The 14,419-nt window shown below is 36.0% G+C and overlaps 1 protein-coding gene across 1 annotated transcript in view; it reads right to left on the bottom strand.

The window, feature by feature from the left end:
• LOC126513125 (uncharacterized) overlaps nt 1-14,419 on the bottom strand; it is a 154,577-nt gene that overhangs the window by 2,376 nt on the left and 137,782 nt on the right. Inside the window, exons 7-8 of the mRNA XM_050161301.1 lie at nt 8,865-8,890; nt 7,841-7,975 (exon numbers count right to left, since the gene is read on the bottom strand). Of these exons, the coding sequence (XP_050017258.1) occupies nt 7,841-7,975; nt 8,865-8,890 (161 nt within the window). The remainder of the gene's footprint in view (nt 1-7,840; nt 7,976-8,864; nt 8,891-14,419) is intronic.

Here is a 14,419-nt window from a genome sequence, read left to right as displayed (position 1 = left end):
TTTTTTTCGAGACAGGGTTTATCTGTGGCTTTGGAGCCTGTCCTGGAATTAGCTCTGTAGACCAGGCTGGTCTTGAACTCACAGAGATCCGCCTGCCTCTGCCTCCTGAGTGCTGGGATTAAAGGCGTGCGCCACCATCGCCAGGCTAAGATGACTCTTAAATGAATGAGGGTCTCACATCTCCAAGTTGTTACTTTCTGTTAATGTGTAGAAATACTGAACAACCATTACAGGAATGCAAGTGATTTGGAGCACAACAGAAAAACAATACAACAAGATATGAAACAAAACAAAGTGGAAAGAAGAAAAGATGTTTTTAAAGCAATGAAAAAGATAAATTTTAAAACCATTTAAATATGTTTTTAGAAATATACTTAATTTTCTTAAGTGAGGGAAACAATATTTTTATTGTTTTCAATACTTTTTAGTTTTTGTAATAAATATAACCATATAGTTTTCCTCCCTAGCCTACCTCCAAAAATTCCTTCCATAGTCTCCTTTTCAAGATCCTCCAAATTCACGGTCTCTTTTTCAATAATTGTCACACATACGCGAGCACACACATAAACATTCAGATAAATGTTCCTATATGTAAATATATAGGGATATATATATCAAATAGATACAGTTATTTTGAAATATATATATACCATATAAATTTAGATATTTATTTGTATGTATTCATAAACACATAAGTACAAACTGCTTAGTGTATATATAATGCCACCTGTATGTATGTTTTCAGGGATATTTGGTATTGGATTACCAACTCAATTTACCTCAAAATTTGTGTTTCTCTGTCTCCTATCCCTTTCTATCAGTCTCTTGAATTCATGTCATCCAGAATTAAAGTACAATTGAGTCTATTGGGAAAAAATTAGAAATAATTCAATGTTCTATCATCTTTGATCCTTCATCTTACTTATTTAGAACTTAAATGGATATTTTCTGCCTAAAGCACAACCATGACCTTTGGAGACTTTGGTTAAGGTACAGATTTTTTTTTTCATTCCTTCAGTGAGCTTTGAGGACAGCGACTAAAGGAAATTACATTCATGATTGGGTCTGAGAACCTTTGAGTATTCAACTTCTGTCTACAATCATCAGTTTGATGACATTTGAGCTAATTTGTGTTTACAACACAAAAATTTCTTTATCAGAAGATACAATATAAATGGCTCCACTAAACCATGTTAAGCATGGCAGCGCAGACATTAGGTGAGGCTTATGAAAACTGACTCAGGGGAGAGGCATAAGTAATGGCCAAATTTTATATTAGAGTAGGATGGATGGGGATTAACAGGAAAAAAAATGATGTAGAAATTTTGAAATCACCTCTTATCAGTGAGAACGTGGGAGAAAGAAATGAGGGATGATAAATGCAGGATGACAGAGTGGGATAGAAAATGAATTGAGGCACAATAAACAAGGGAAGAGACATGGCTTCAATGGGGGTTCCATCACCAAGAATAACCCAGTCAATTGTATTTCCATTTTTCTTATAAATACTGGATTAAAATTATTCACATATGTGTACTTATGTTTCCACTATTATTTTGTTCTCATTCTACTATGTATTTTTAATTTCAAGTCTATGTGTGGTCTAGAATAATGAATTTTGACACATTAATTCTGGACCTAAAGTTCTGGATACTGATTACTTTTCTTTCTTTTTACTCAAAATGAAGAACATGTATTTGTTTGTATTTTAATATTTACATGTGCTTGCTTTTAAAATGGGAATATTTTTAAAGAAGCTTCACAGAGTCACACGTTTTATTTATTTCAGGTTTAAAGCACAAATATTTCCCTTTGACATCTCTCTGATTATTAATTCTATATATCACCTTAGCTCCAACACAGTACACAGATACTTGTTTGAATACCAGGATTGATTTTGCTGTAAAATATTTTTAAATACACAATTAACATTTAACCCAGGAGACTGAAGAAAGCAGCTTGTCTTCTATAAAATGGCGGGGCCTCACCCACACAGTTGGAAATTTTAGAAAAGAACAGACTGGAGCCATTACAGCAGAAGGAATTCTGCTTGCTCTTCACCTACAGACACAAGTTACTTGAACTCTTGGGTTTCCCACCTGTCCTCTACCTATCATAAAACAATGGAAAAAACAGATAGATGCAGATTCATCTTAAACATTTAAGAATCGTTTAATATAACTTAGATTGCTGGCAAGTCCTTAGTAAGTGGTTGTTGTTATTTTCTAACCCTTACTTAACTTTACTCCAGTATGCACACAGGCAATTTGCTTCCAGCTTAAAGGAATCATATATATATATATATATATATATATATATATATATATATATATATATATATGCACACATATGAACCATATTTCCATTATGAAAATATTAATGTTATATATGTCCATTATGAAAATAAGAAATAATTTTTCATGATATATACATTTAGGGAAATGTTTGCTTGCCATAAGTCATTCACATTTAATTTTCCAAACTCTTTTCTCTGAGTAGCTCTTTAAACTCCCACATCCTTCAGTAATCAGGAAGACTCCTGCTGTCCTGCTTCCTAAATCTTTGATGTGGTAATTACTTGGCTTTCTCATTGTGGCTAATGTGGTAGCTTTGATGTGGAATTTCATTGTTGCTTACCTTTCTTTTCTATAATTACTATGAAGTTTGTAAACTAAATATTCGTTTGTCAGCTTTCCCTGTTGATTTTGTTTTCAATATTATTTCTACATCAAAAATTTGTAAACAAGAGAGCAATGATAATTGCACACTATTGAACATTGAAGATAATAAAGCGATTATATATCATCATGCCTCACACTGTTCTGTAATAAAACTCCCTTCCCCTGTAGTATAAATATACATATGATGAAGGTAGTGGAGATTTTTATTAGAATATGTCTAGTTGAAATGCATACTTTCATACTGTTGAAATATTTACCATGTTTTTTCAGTTTGATATATTGTAAAGTAATATTGTATGTGTCTTCTATTCCTTTTTTTGGTTCTTGAGTAATGTATTTCAAGAAATTTGAAGGATTGTTCTATTGGGCTTGTATTTAGTACTTTATGAATCAATTTTCATGATTCATTTTTCCCTGTAAACATAACTAAATAGAATAAGATACAAAGGTACAAATTATTACAAATATTTAGGAAATTATTATTAAATAAATGTATTCTAATGTTCAGAAATCCTAGTTAGAGAGTAATGACCTAGGATACTGAATCTCTCTATTAGAGACAGAAGAAACAAGGTAAGCATACTAATTAAAACATAATTTGAAATTATAATAATTCTAACAACTGTTTCAGTTTCATCACAGAAGAGTTGCCAAGTAAGCTGCAGTAATCCTTTCAGAAAGTATTAAAGAAGAAAGCTTCTAGTCAGACATAGACATGGCACTTGGTCACACACACACACACACACACACACACATACACACACACACACAAACCCAGTTCTGTGTGAAAGTAAAAATGTTGATACTGCTCAGTGTTGGATATTACTTTGGAAAGTAAATCTAATTAATCATATATCTATTTGGAGTAATTCAAAGAGTAACCTCAGGTAAACAAATATAGGACTCCAACCTTGAGTTCCAGCAAACATCTTTAACTCATCTTGAAACCTCGAGACAATAGACAAAGAAAGGGAAGAGGAAGAGAAAGAGGAAGCGGAATTAAAAGGAGAAAGAGAAGGAGAAGAAGGCAGCCTAAAATCTTTAAAAATGATAGAGCAGTTATAGTCACTGTTTATGAAATTTACAAATTAGAGAAACTGACCATAGAAGGACATTGTGTATTGCAGATTCTTAATAATAATATAAGAAGTGTGTGTTCTTGATATTCACAAAAAGAACAAAATCTTTGATTTATTTTTTATCATTCAATGAGATACATCAGTATTGGCATTTGTTCATGTCTTTTGCTTATTAAGTCTTGCTGTGGTGTGCAGTAACAGAAACTGCTTCTATGCCAGTTTGTTGGTAAAATATATCCAAATTACATGGTTTTTGATCCATTAATTTGCATGGAGTGGTTTCAATTTCACAAGTACACAGAAATAGAAATGCAAGGATTCACCATGTAGAATTGATTTAGAATTGGAGAGAAAAAGAGTGAAATCATCCATTATAAAGAACGTTAAACTGTCTTTTAAAAGTGCAGAGGAACATAAAATAAAATATATGTAGGAAAATGGGGATTAATAAATATAACTTCAGAAATATTCAGTTTTCAATGTCTTGTTTACAAATATTTTAATACAATTAAATCATATTGTGATATGCTTATTTAGATTGGATATCTATGCATATTCATTACTAAATTGTAAACATTAGAATGCAGAACTGACCACAATGTGAAAATATGAATAGGTCTGTAAACATGGCTTGGGGTACTAACTCACATGCTAACATACTATAAGAACCTCGCTTACTAATTCCCAGTTGTCGTCCATTCCCTCATCCTGAGAGTTATATTTTAGAACATAATATATTAGCCAGTTTTTGAAGACTCTATAATTGAATCCTCTTCATTTATCCTTTTGTTTCTTATAACATTTTTATTTTCTCACATCATATTGAACATTTATATGATATGGTTTGGTAAGGAGCAGTTCATTTGCCTCAACAGGATACTTTATTTTTTAGTGACTTTAATTTGTTTTGTCTCAAAATATTATTGGTTCACTTCCAGTACTGATGCCTTCTTTTTTGTGACAGTTTCCACCGAGATGAAAACATCCCATCGTGCAGCAAGCTCCTTATCAGCAGTCTAAGCAATTCAAAATTGCTTTCAAAGTCCAAGAAACTGACCAGATTCACTAGGCTCCTCCTTGTCCACAAGCAATAAAAGGTGATTATTCCTCTTGGATGCAAGAAACTGAGCTGCTATGAAGCCTACCAATCCAGACCAGCTGCCTGGCAAAGACTGAAACCACCTGAGCTGCCCGAAAGCGCTTTAGACCAGAGTCAATTGGATAAGACATCCTCCAACCTGTGGATCTGCCTGAAGGTTAGGCACTGTGCTGTCGGTTCCAAGCTTCACAAACTGTTACACATGTTAGGTGGGCTTTAGTGGCACAGTTGTTTTAGTATCATTTCTGCTCCTGTAGGTAATCTAAAGCATATTTCTGTAAGCAATCCCAATATAACTCATTGGTTCAACAAATTGCACATTTACTGGTCTGTTGTTGGATCTCTATCTGGTATGAGTAGCCCTGTGTGTTGCCTCTCTCAAGGAAAAGTTATGTCATGCAATATAATTGGCACCCAAATGGGTACCGGACAGGATCAATGATTAGTTGGGGAAAAATGATTGACAGATCCTGACTGTAGGCATCAAGGCACGAGACTGAGAAGCCTGAGATGGGGACCTTCCATGGAGGAAATTCCCTTCCTTTATGGAGTGTGTCAGTGTGACTTTGTGCTGTGACAGAGATTGCATGGTTTTGCTATGGACAGTGAGACATGCCACTGTGTCTGAGCCATCAGGATTAGGAGTTTTTGTAGAAGCTATTTCAGGACAGAAGTCTTTATCTATATGATATGGAGTGGAATGCCTGCTTAACAAATGCCGTCTACAACATGAATATGAAGATACCTTTAAAAAATTAAAGGCTTAGAAGCAAACATTTTAAAGATCAATAACCTCCAGTTTTGTCATGGAAGAGTGTTTCAGAATGTTGCCTAGCACTGTCAGTCTTCTGAAAAAAGGTTCGGTTATACAGACATAATGCTGACCTCTGAGTGCTGTGCAGATTTGTAGAGCTACTTAAGAATTGAAATAATATGACTATATTATATAATGTCAAAAACAAATGGAATTAAAGATAATAATAATAAAAATAATTAATTAGATGTACTTTTATCAATGGTGATAATCAAACTAGAGATAAATAATTAGAACACAGAAATTCAAACGTACTGTATTATGCAAAACCATAGAAAAGAAAGTTTACTTAATTCATGGATTCTTAATAAGATAAACAGAAATATGAATTTAAAAAAAAGAAATACACAAGTGAATCTAAAGGAAGGAGGATGGGAAATCAGTCTGCACAAGGTCCAAGGACCAGGCACAGCTGTAAAATTCTAGTGGTACTATGGTCTGGTAGAATGTTAAATTCCTGATAATTTTGCTGACAAAATCATACAATGGACTGTACTTATAAATATGTGGAACCACAGGCACTCTTTGGACTCGGGGCACAGGTTGATTTTTACACCCCGTCATGTCTAAGTTGTCTGTCCTTTGGGTAACTTGATAATGAGTGGTAGTGGGATTGGGACCAAAAGGCTCAAGAGGCTTTGGAACAGACCAAACAGCTGTGTGCTTTACTACTCCCGGGTCCCTTCCTGTTTGAAGTCACTCAGAGTTCAGAAGGCTGTAGCTGGTGGCTAAGGGAACAGCAACCTCAATAAATGCTTTTAATGGGGTTTTGGTCTCAGTCATAGGACAGAATAGGCACTCATCACACTGTGTTGGAAAAACTACTGTGGGCAGTATTAAAGTGTTGCCAACAGGTTGAATTCAAAACTTGTTCTACCTCTGTGATTATAAAATTAGTTTACTCAAAAATAAAATAGGCTACTCAATAAAGGGCTGGATGGAAGGCCTTCTGGCTAAACCTCTTTCTGGTGTAACACAGAATCAAACTCTGCACAGGTGATATGCATACTTACCATAATGAGGTGTGGTGCCTACAAGCTCACTCAACAATACCATGCAGGTCTCCTAGAAATAGGTTCCTTTAAAGCCACAGAGAATCCCCAAGTAATTGAGATAACTTTGAAATGAAATGATGTACTGAAAGGGATACCACCCACCCATGTATATGCCTATACATAGATGGTAGTAGTAGGCACACCAAAGAAGAATTTGTATCTGTAGTCATACTAAAGTCACAATCAGACTGCTTAAGTAAAAACGGCCCTCTACGTGACTAGAAAAAGACACTTTCAGGGGCCATAATGTTATTGAATGAAAGCCCCAGTGGCAGCAGTAGGGTATTTTCCTAATCAAAAAATTACCCGGGGTTCCATAAACCACAAAGGCTATTTCCACTGCTATTGGTTGTATGCCAGAACTAGACAGTAAGATCCTATTGCTGAAGACACTGCACATTTTGACTGCAGGGCATACAAAATTAATGTGCGAACCCCAAAACCCCATCATTTCTTAGAGTCTGAGCAGACCTTGTGGGCTGCTGATAGAGAACTCAACATTTCTGCTTGGCTATGGAAACCATATGCTAAAATACCAACGTGCTATTAGGAAATGCCCACATGGTTTACCTGTCAGTAAGACCAACAGCCTTCTGATGGGCTCTAAGGCGTGCCCCAGAAGAGAGAGTTCAAGTCTGGTACTGTAAGCCAGACCTATGGAAGGGGGGGGGGGGTCATAGGTCTCAGTGGGAAGCAATTTCTATTGTTTTGCCAAATGGGTGTAATGCACTTGGCGAACTGCCCTCTAAATATTTGTGTTTATTCCCATAGCTCACTGTTGTTTTCAGCCTTAATGCATGACAAATGGTAAAGATCCCGAGTCAGTGACTGTTATTGTGGCAGGGAGGTTTATTTGTTAGCAATAATGCACACCTGTAGTCACCCCCTCCAGGGCTCAGAGAGAACTGTAGAAGAGGGACCAGGAAGAATGCAAGAGCCTGAGCAAGGGATAGATTGCCATATAACATTTTTCTAATGGATTAAAACATTATATACTATAGAAAGTTCAGTAAGAAAAAAAAGTAAAAAATTCTTCAGGAATCTCTGAAACTTACCAGATTCACTATGCCTCTCTCAGCAAAAGTATAGTAACAATAGAAGCCTAGACTCACTCTAACAGAGTAAGCTGGGCTGCCAAGAAGGCTCTCAGGCAAACTTGGCGGCAAAGACTCTCAGAGGAGAAAAGCACCAAGAAGCCTCCAAAATCAGACCAGCTGCCTTGAAGAAGCAGAAACCACTTGAGCTCCCTGGAAGAGGTTTAGAACCACTGAGTCATCTAAAAAGAACGCTCTCCAACACGTTGAGCTGTGTGCCGGCTGTGCGGTATGCTGCAGGATCCCAGCTTTGTGAACTATTGCTCATGCTGGAGTGGACTTTGGTGGTGCGGCTGTCTTTGAGTCATTTCTGCTCCTCTTAGCCCTCACCCTCACTCCTTCCTTAATCATTGGTTCACTAAGTTGGGCTTTGGTTGTACTTTTGGTGTGCCGTGGAATCCTCATGTGGGATGAGTAGGCATGTGTGTTGTATCTCCACAGGAAATGTGTGTCACACACCATGTTCTTTTTAATGAACACATAGACCCAACAAGAGCTAATGGACTTCTCCAGTATAGCAGTATACTTATGCTTAACTATTTGTTAAATTGTTCTGATTCACAGTCAGTAACAATTCTTGTTCTATCACTCAAACGCTATATTTATTCTCTCTTATGAAAGTAATTTATCTTAGCCCATGTTCAGCAAATAAATATTATTCCCAGCACTCTGCTTACTAAATATTGAGTATTTGAAGTGTTGAGAAATACAGAGATGTTTTTTTCCTGCCTCATCATCTAAACGTAGACCTTCTGCCACTGCCACTGGTTTATGACCACTTTACTTTCATACACTGGAGCAGATGACCAAAACATATGCCTAAGAGAGTTTTGCCGTGGTCTACATGTATTGTGGCATTAAAGGAGTGCTGGTCAGTATTACAAATAAATTACTTTCTTGCGTTAGATAAATCCAAAATCAGAGAGCGTTTTTGATAAAGAATTTGCTTCCAGAGACACAAGGAGTAAGTCACAAAACAATCCCACACCAGTTTGGAATTATGATTAATAAAAGGGGTTTTTATTTAAAGGGAAAAACTTACAGATCATCGTCGTAGACAACAGCCCCCTGCATGACCAGGAAAAGAGTCTAGTAGTCCTAATCGACAGCAGAGTCAAAAGCAAGACAGAGAGCCCACAGCTACCACTGTTTTTGTTTTGTTTTGTTTTTTTTTTTCCAAGCCAAAAAGACCACGCCCGAGGGGGCTGGTATCTTAAAGGCCATTGGCTGAAGGAGTGTAAGGAGCTCCCGTAGCAATGTGTCAGTCTCCAAACTCCAAATTTCAGGCTGTTATTTAAAGCAATTCACCAGTGCATGAAGTTAATAAAGTGGTGTGGTGAATAGTTACTTCTTGTTCTTTAACTATGCAAACTGGGAGCTGGGATCCTGGAACACTAAATTTCTCCTTATGTTTCTTTTCTATTACCCATAAAACATTGCCAGACAGTAGAATTTGGGAGTATGGTGACAAAATGAAGTTAATTATCCTGGTCTCTAGAGCTCAGGATTGGTGGTGCTCAGTGTACAAATAGTGAGATGGTATTGTGTGAATTCAATATTTTTGTGATGATCACATACACCTTGTAATTTCTGATAGTAATTGTATTTTCATAGTTACACTAAAGTTTTTCCTAAAATAAAACATTATATCTCTTTTTTTTACTTTTTTGAGAATCAGTTTCTTGTATAACTTGGGTTATCCTAAAACTTACAACTTTGTGCAATATAAACTTGAGCTCATGAAAATATTCCTGGCTCAGCTTTTCAAATCTTAAAAGTGTGGATGTAAAAGCCAGTACAGCAGGGTTCTTTATTTTTGTTGTGAAGATTTTTGCTTGCCATATACAATTTTCATATTGAGTTTTGTGGTGGTAAAAATGAAAATAGAAGCCAGTGGTGGTGATGAGGGTGATTTGAACTAAGAGAGCCTGGCCCAAGACTGTTTAGAGAGAAAGAATATTAATATGTATCCTAGAGATAAGTCTTACAATATTTTGGTGAAGAATGTGACAGATTTCTGCTATAGTCCAAGAAAATCTGGCTGAGGTTGAATTGAAGGGTTATGATTAACAACACTGGGAGGGGCCAGTGTCAAACACCTTGCCATTGGCTGTGTTGTATAGCTAATAGTGGCCAGTCTTAAGCAAATCTATAATAAAATGGAGCAAGTTGAGCAAGCAAATGTACAAATTGCACACTTATATGAGAAAAAAAGATCACCAGAAAGTGTAAACTGATTTAAGGAAAAACCTCAGAGCACAATAGCACCCAGCTAAGCTTCTAACTTGAGAAAAAGAATTAAAGGCACGTGAAGGGCAGGGAGGGGGAGCAGAGAAAAATGTATAATTCAATGAAATCGATAAAAGAAAAATTGAAAAAAAGAAACATGAAAGGAAATTAAAGACAAGCTTAGATGCACACGTTTAATCCAAGATATGAGAAGGCAGAGCCTTGGAGATTTCAGAGTATAAGGCCTGCCTGGTCTACAAACTGAATTCAAGGACAACAAAGCTTAGGCAAAGAAGGAAACCATCAAAACAAGAATGCTGGTGGAGATGTGTTTGAACACGACTGCCTTGTTCCAGTCGCTGAAAGCTATAGAACTTGGCAGTTTTGACCATGTGTTTCTGCCTTTAGAGGCGAGGATACAAGAATGAGGTTATTGAATATCTCCCCACGACTTAGAAAAGCCACCGAGGCCCTGCATGTGTGGCAGGGTTTTCCTTGAATTGAGACCCAGAGACTCAGAAAGGCCATCATGTAAAGCTGTGAAGGTGAAGTCTGGATTGCCTCAGAGACTCCAAAATGTTGGAGTGCCACAGTCATGGGATGCCTGTCAAAGAAGGCTGCTAGCAGGATGTGGAACCAGACCAAGAGAAAGAAGTGTGTTTCAGTCAAAAAAAAAAAAAAAAAAAAAAAAAACCTGAAGGATCTGGAGATCTGAAAAGTGATTTGACATCAAACATGGACATGCAAATTTTAGAATTTTCCTAGCTGGTTTTCAGTCTTGTTTTGGTGTAGTATTTCCTCATTTGTTGCACTTCTTCCGTTTTGAAAGTGTCATTTATATTATGTACTCTTGTATGTTGGAAGTATGTGGTTATTTTTTTACGTTTTGATTTCACAGGGGATTGCATGTAAGAGATTGCATCATTCTCAGAAGAGACATTGAATTTTGACATTTAAACAGTGCTGATACTGTGATAGAGTATGGGGACTTTTAAGTAGGGCTATGGTATGGACATAAGCCTATGGGGAGAGAGAGTAGAATGTGGTGGTTTGAATAAAAATATCCCTATACTTAGTTCCCATAGGGCGGGGCACTATTAGGAGATATGGTTTTGTTGGAGTAGGTACGGTCTTGTATGTCTCTAGGGGTGGACTATAAGGTTTCAGAGGCTCTAGCCAGTCCCAGCGTCTCTTTGTCTGTCTGTCCAGAAGGAAAACACTTAGCTATCTTCCCAATACCATGTCTGCCTGCATGCTTCCTGCCATGAGTGTAATGGACCAAACCTGTGAACTGTAAGCCAGCGCCAATTATATATGTCCTTATTAGAGGTATCACGGTTATGGTGTCGCACGGTTATATTGTCACAGCAATAGAAACCCTAAGGAACACAAGTTTCCTGTGCCTCTTCTTATTGACTATTGGATTTTCCTTTATCCAAAATCTTTGTTGAATTTTCTCATGCTGCAGAATCTCTCCTCTGCATTCTTAGTTAACTGCCTTTACATTTTATTATTTATTTACTAAGATAATCTATATATTTCACATAAATCAATAAAATATGATCTCCTTTGATTCTATATGTAAACTCTGATATTCTACAGGTAACTTAAACTATCATATAGTTAACTCATAGTCTTCTTACACAACTAAGGAATCGTACATTTAATGATCATTAGTAAATTATCAGGGAATTTGTTTATTAAATGAAGATTATTAACTTATTTCATGGTGCAAAAAATGAAAAAAAGTAGACATAAAATCTCATTTTTATATGAGGGAGATGAACTAAAAATATAAAATATATCTCAAGAATCCTCCAGAAATACTCAGGTATAGAATAAACTTGACTGTAATAGAAGAATATACATACCAATCAATAAATGACATTTTTAAAAGATTAAATACAAGGACTTTTATCCTGTTAGTAGGAAAATTGCTGAAATTATGGAAAAATTACTTTTCTTTCCCAATGATATATGAAATACTTAATAAAGGTTCAACAATGATATTTTATCTCTATGTAAATACACTCTGCAGACAAGTGCAATATAATTAAAAGAAGTTTACAAAATATAAACATGCTAAAAGTTGCTTATACTTGAAATTTTTAGTATTTTACACAATACTGGATTTTCCAATGTCAATTTGTCCTTGAAATTACACATTTAGATAAAATAAGAATTGCAAATATCAATTTCTAAACTTAAAAAACATGCAAATACTAATCTAGAAATATAAAGAACTCCCAACTATATGCACCCAGTAATATATTATAGCTGAATGAACAACTAAGATCTTTTTGCCATTATTAAGTGGCCAGCCCAAAAGTTTGAACTTAAGGTCAGGAATTAGTTTCTGAAATTAACACCCCTTAACTAAACAGAAATAATACAAAGCTTAGAAACCATTCGGAACTATTCAATATTAGCACTAAAAGGAGGACGGTTGCGAGTCACATTTAGGAGTTGTATTTTGAAATGCATTTTTTGTACTGATTATTCATCTGAAGCTCATAACTGCAAAAAGCACACAATATATTATTTACAAAATATTTAAATTTATTGTTTGATTCCATGACTTTTTTGCTCATTTCTAATTGCAAATCCAAGGCAGCAATTTTCTTTTTTTCTTTTTGGAAGAAACATGATTAAAAACAGTCTTCTAAAGCAGGAGAGACTAATGTTCTTTATTTCTATGTGAGATATTATGTAAGATTAAGATGTCTCATAGGTGAGTTGCTGAAAGACAGCAATGCCAGAAAGGTATCTCATTCTTTGATGTGGTCAATTGCTTGGCATATTTTAACTTTGCTGTTGTTTGTTTGTTTGTTTTTTTATTTGTAAGAGTTTATAATTAAGTTGAGAAGACACAAGCACACTAAACCAAGTGGTAAGCTCTAGATTTGGTGTGCTCTATGTAAATTACAAGGGTCCCTCATCTAAGATGACTTATTTCAACAATTCATCCTGATTTGCTAATTGGTGCCACTATCTATATACAATAATCCATTTCATTTGAAAGAAAAGAAATACCAAACACACCGCATCAAGATAACTCTTCTGGCCTCCTAGCAGGAGGGAAAGGAAAACTATCTTGCTTATGATTACCTTCCAAGTACATTTTGTGTTTTAAAGATGACTATTTTAAGACTTGATTAGCAGGGACTAGAGAAATGGCTCGGTGGTTTATAGCACTGGCTGTTTTTCCAGCGGACCAAGGTTCCAATCCAAGCACCCACGTGGGAGGTCACGACTGTCTATAAGTCCAAAATCTGCCACCTTCACACAAACATACCTGCAGCCAAAGCACCAATGCACATACAATAAAAACAAATAATTAAAAAAAATCCTTTACTAGTTTTAAAATATATCACTTTCAGAGAAATAAAATTAATTATTAGATGTTTCATAAAGTAAATGGCTTAAAATTGTAAAGGCTGTTTCTTTACTTATTTTCATCTTAAGAACTGAATATAAGATTTACAATGTGTATCTTTCATTATTTTTATTACTGCTCTTGGAGTGTTTGAGGCTACAGAAGCCAGAGCATTATGTATACTAGAAGAGCACTCTAAGATTTTGCTATATCTTCAGTACCATGTTATTCTTTAAAGGGACATTGGGAGATGGCACAATCGGTAATGTGTTTGCCACATAGGCATGAAGACCTTAGCACCCATGTAGAAGAATTGAGATGTAGAAAGAGTCTACAATTTCTGAACTGTCCCTACTTCGGACAGGGAAACTCCTGGCCTTGTTAGCCAGCTGTTCTAAGTTGGAGAACTTTGCGGTCTTTAAGAGATCCGATCTCGGGGGAATCTATGTATGATCCTCTTACATTTCTCCTTGTTACCTAGCTTCTCTTGGGTCGTGGACAATACTCTTGTTATCCTATGCTTTATGTCCAAGATCCACTTATAAGTGAGATCTCCTGAGAAATTTGGGAGTGTGTGTGTGTGTGGGAGAGAACTGAAGGCAGAAGGGGCGCAGGGAAGAAAACTTGAAGATATTAGAAATGGGAAGAACAGAGACAGAGAACAACGAAAGAGATGTGTTGGTTGAGAAAGTCATTATGGGACTAACAAGAAACCAGGCACTAGAAAATTTCCCAGGATTCCACAAGTCTAATCCTAGCAATTGTGAAGAGGATTCCTGAAATAGCCTTGCCCTGTAGTTAGATTGTTGATTATCTTAAATGTAATCATAGATCCTATATCCAGCAACTGATGGAAGCAGATTCAGAGATCCACAGCAGAGTACTAGGGCTGAGCTCCCAAAGTCCAATCAAAGAGAGGGAGGAACAATAATATGAGTCAAGGGGTTAAGAACCCATTCCTTTTGGAGGGATACCTTGTTCAGCCTACGTAT

This window comes from Alexandromys fortis, unplaced genomic scaffold (assembly GCF_014885135.2).
Source record: "Alexandromys fortis isolate MF-2015 unplaced genomic scaffold, M_Fortis_MF-2015_v1.1 scaffold_17, whole genome shotgun sequence".
In the NCBI taxonomy this organism is placed as follows: domain Eukaryota; kingdom Metazoa; phylum Chordata; class Mammalia; order Rodentia; family Cricetidae; genus Alexandromys; species Alexandromys fortis.
Note: the sequence above shows the minus strand (reverse complement) of the source record. Positions and strands in the feature narration are given on the sequence as shown.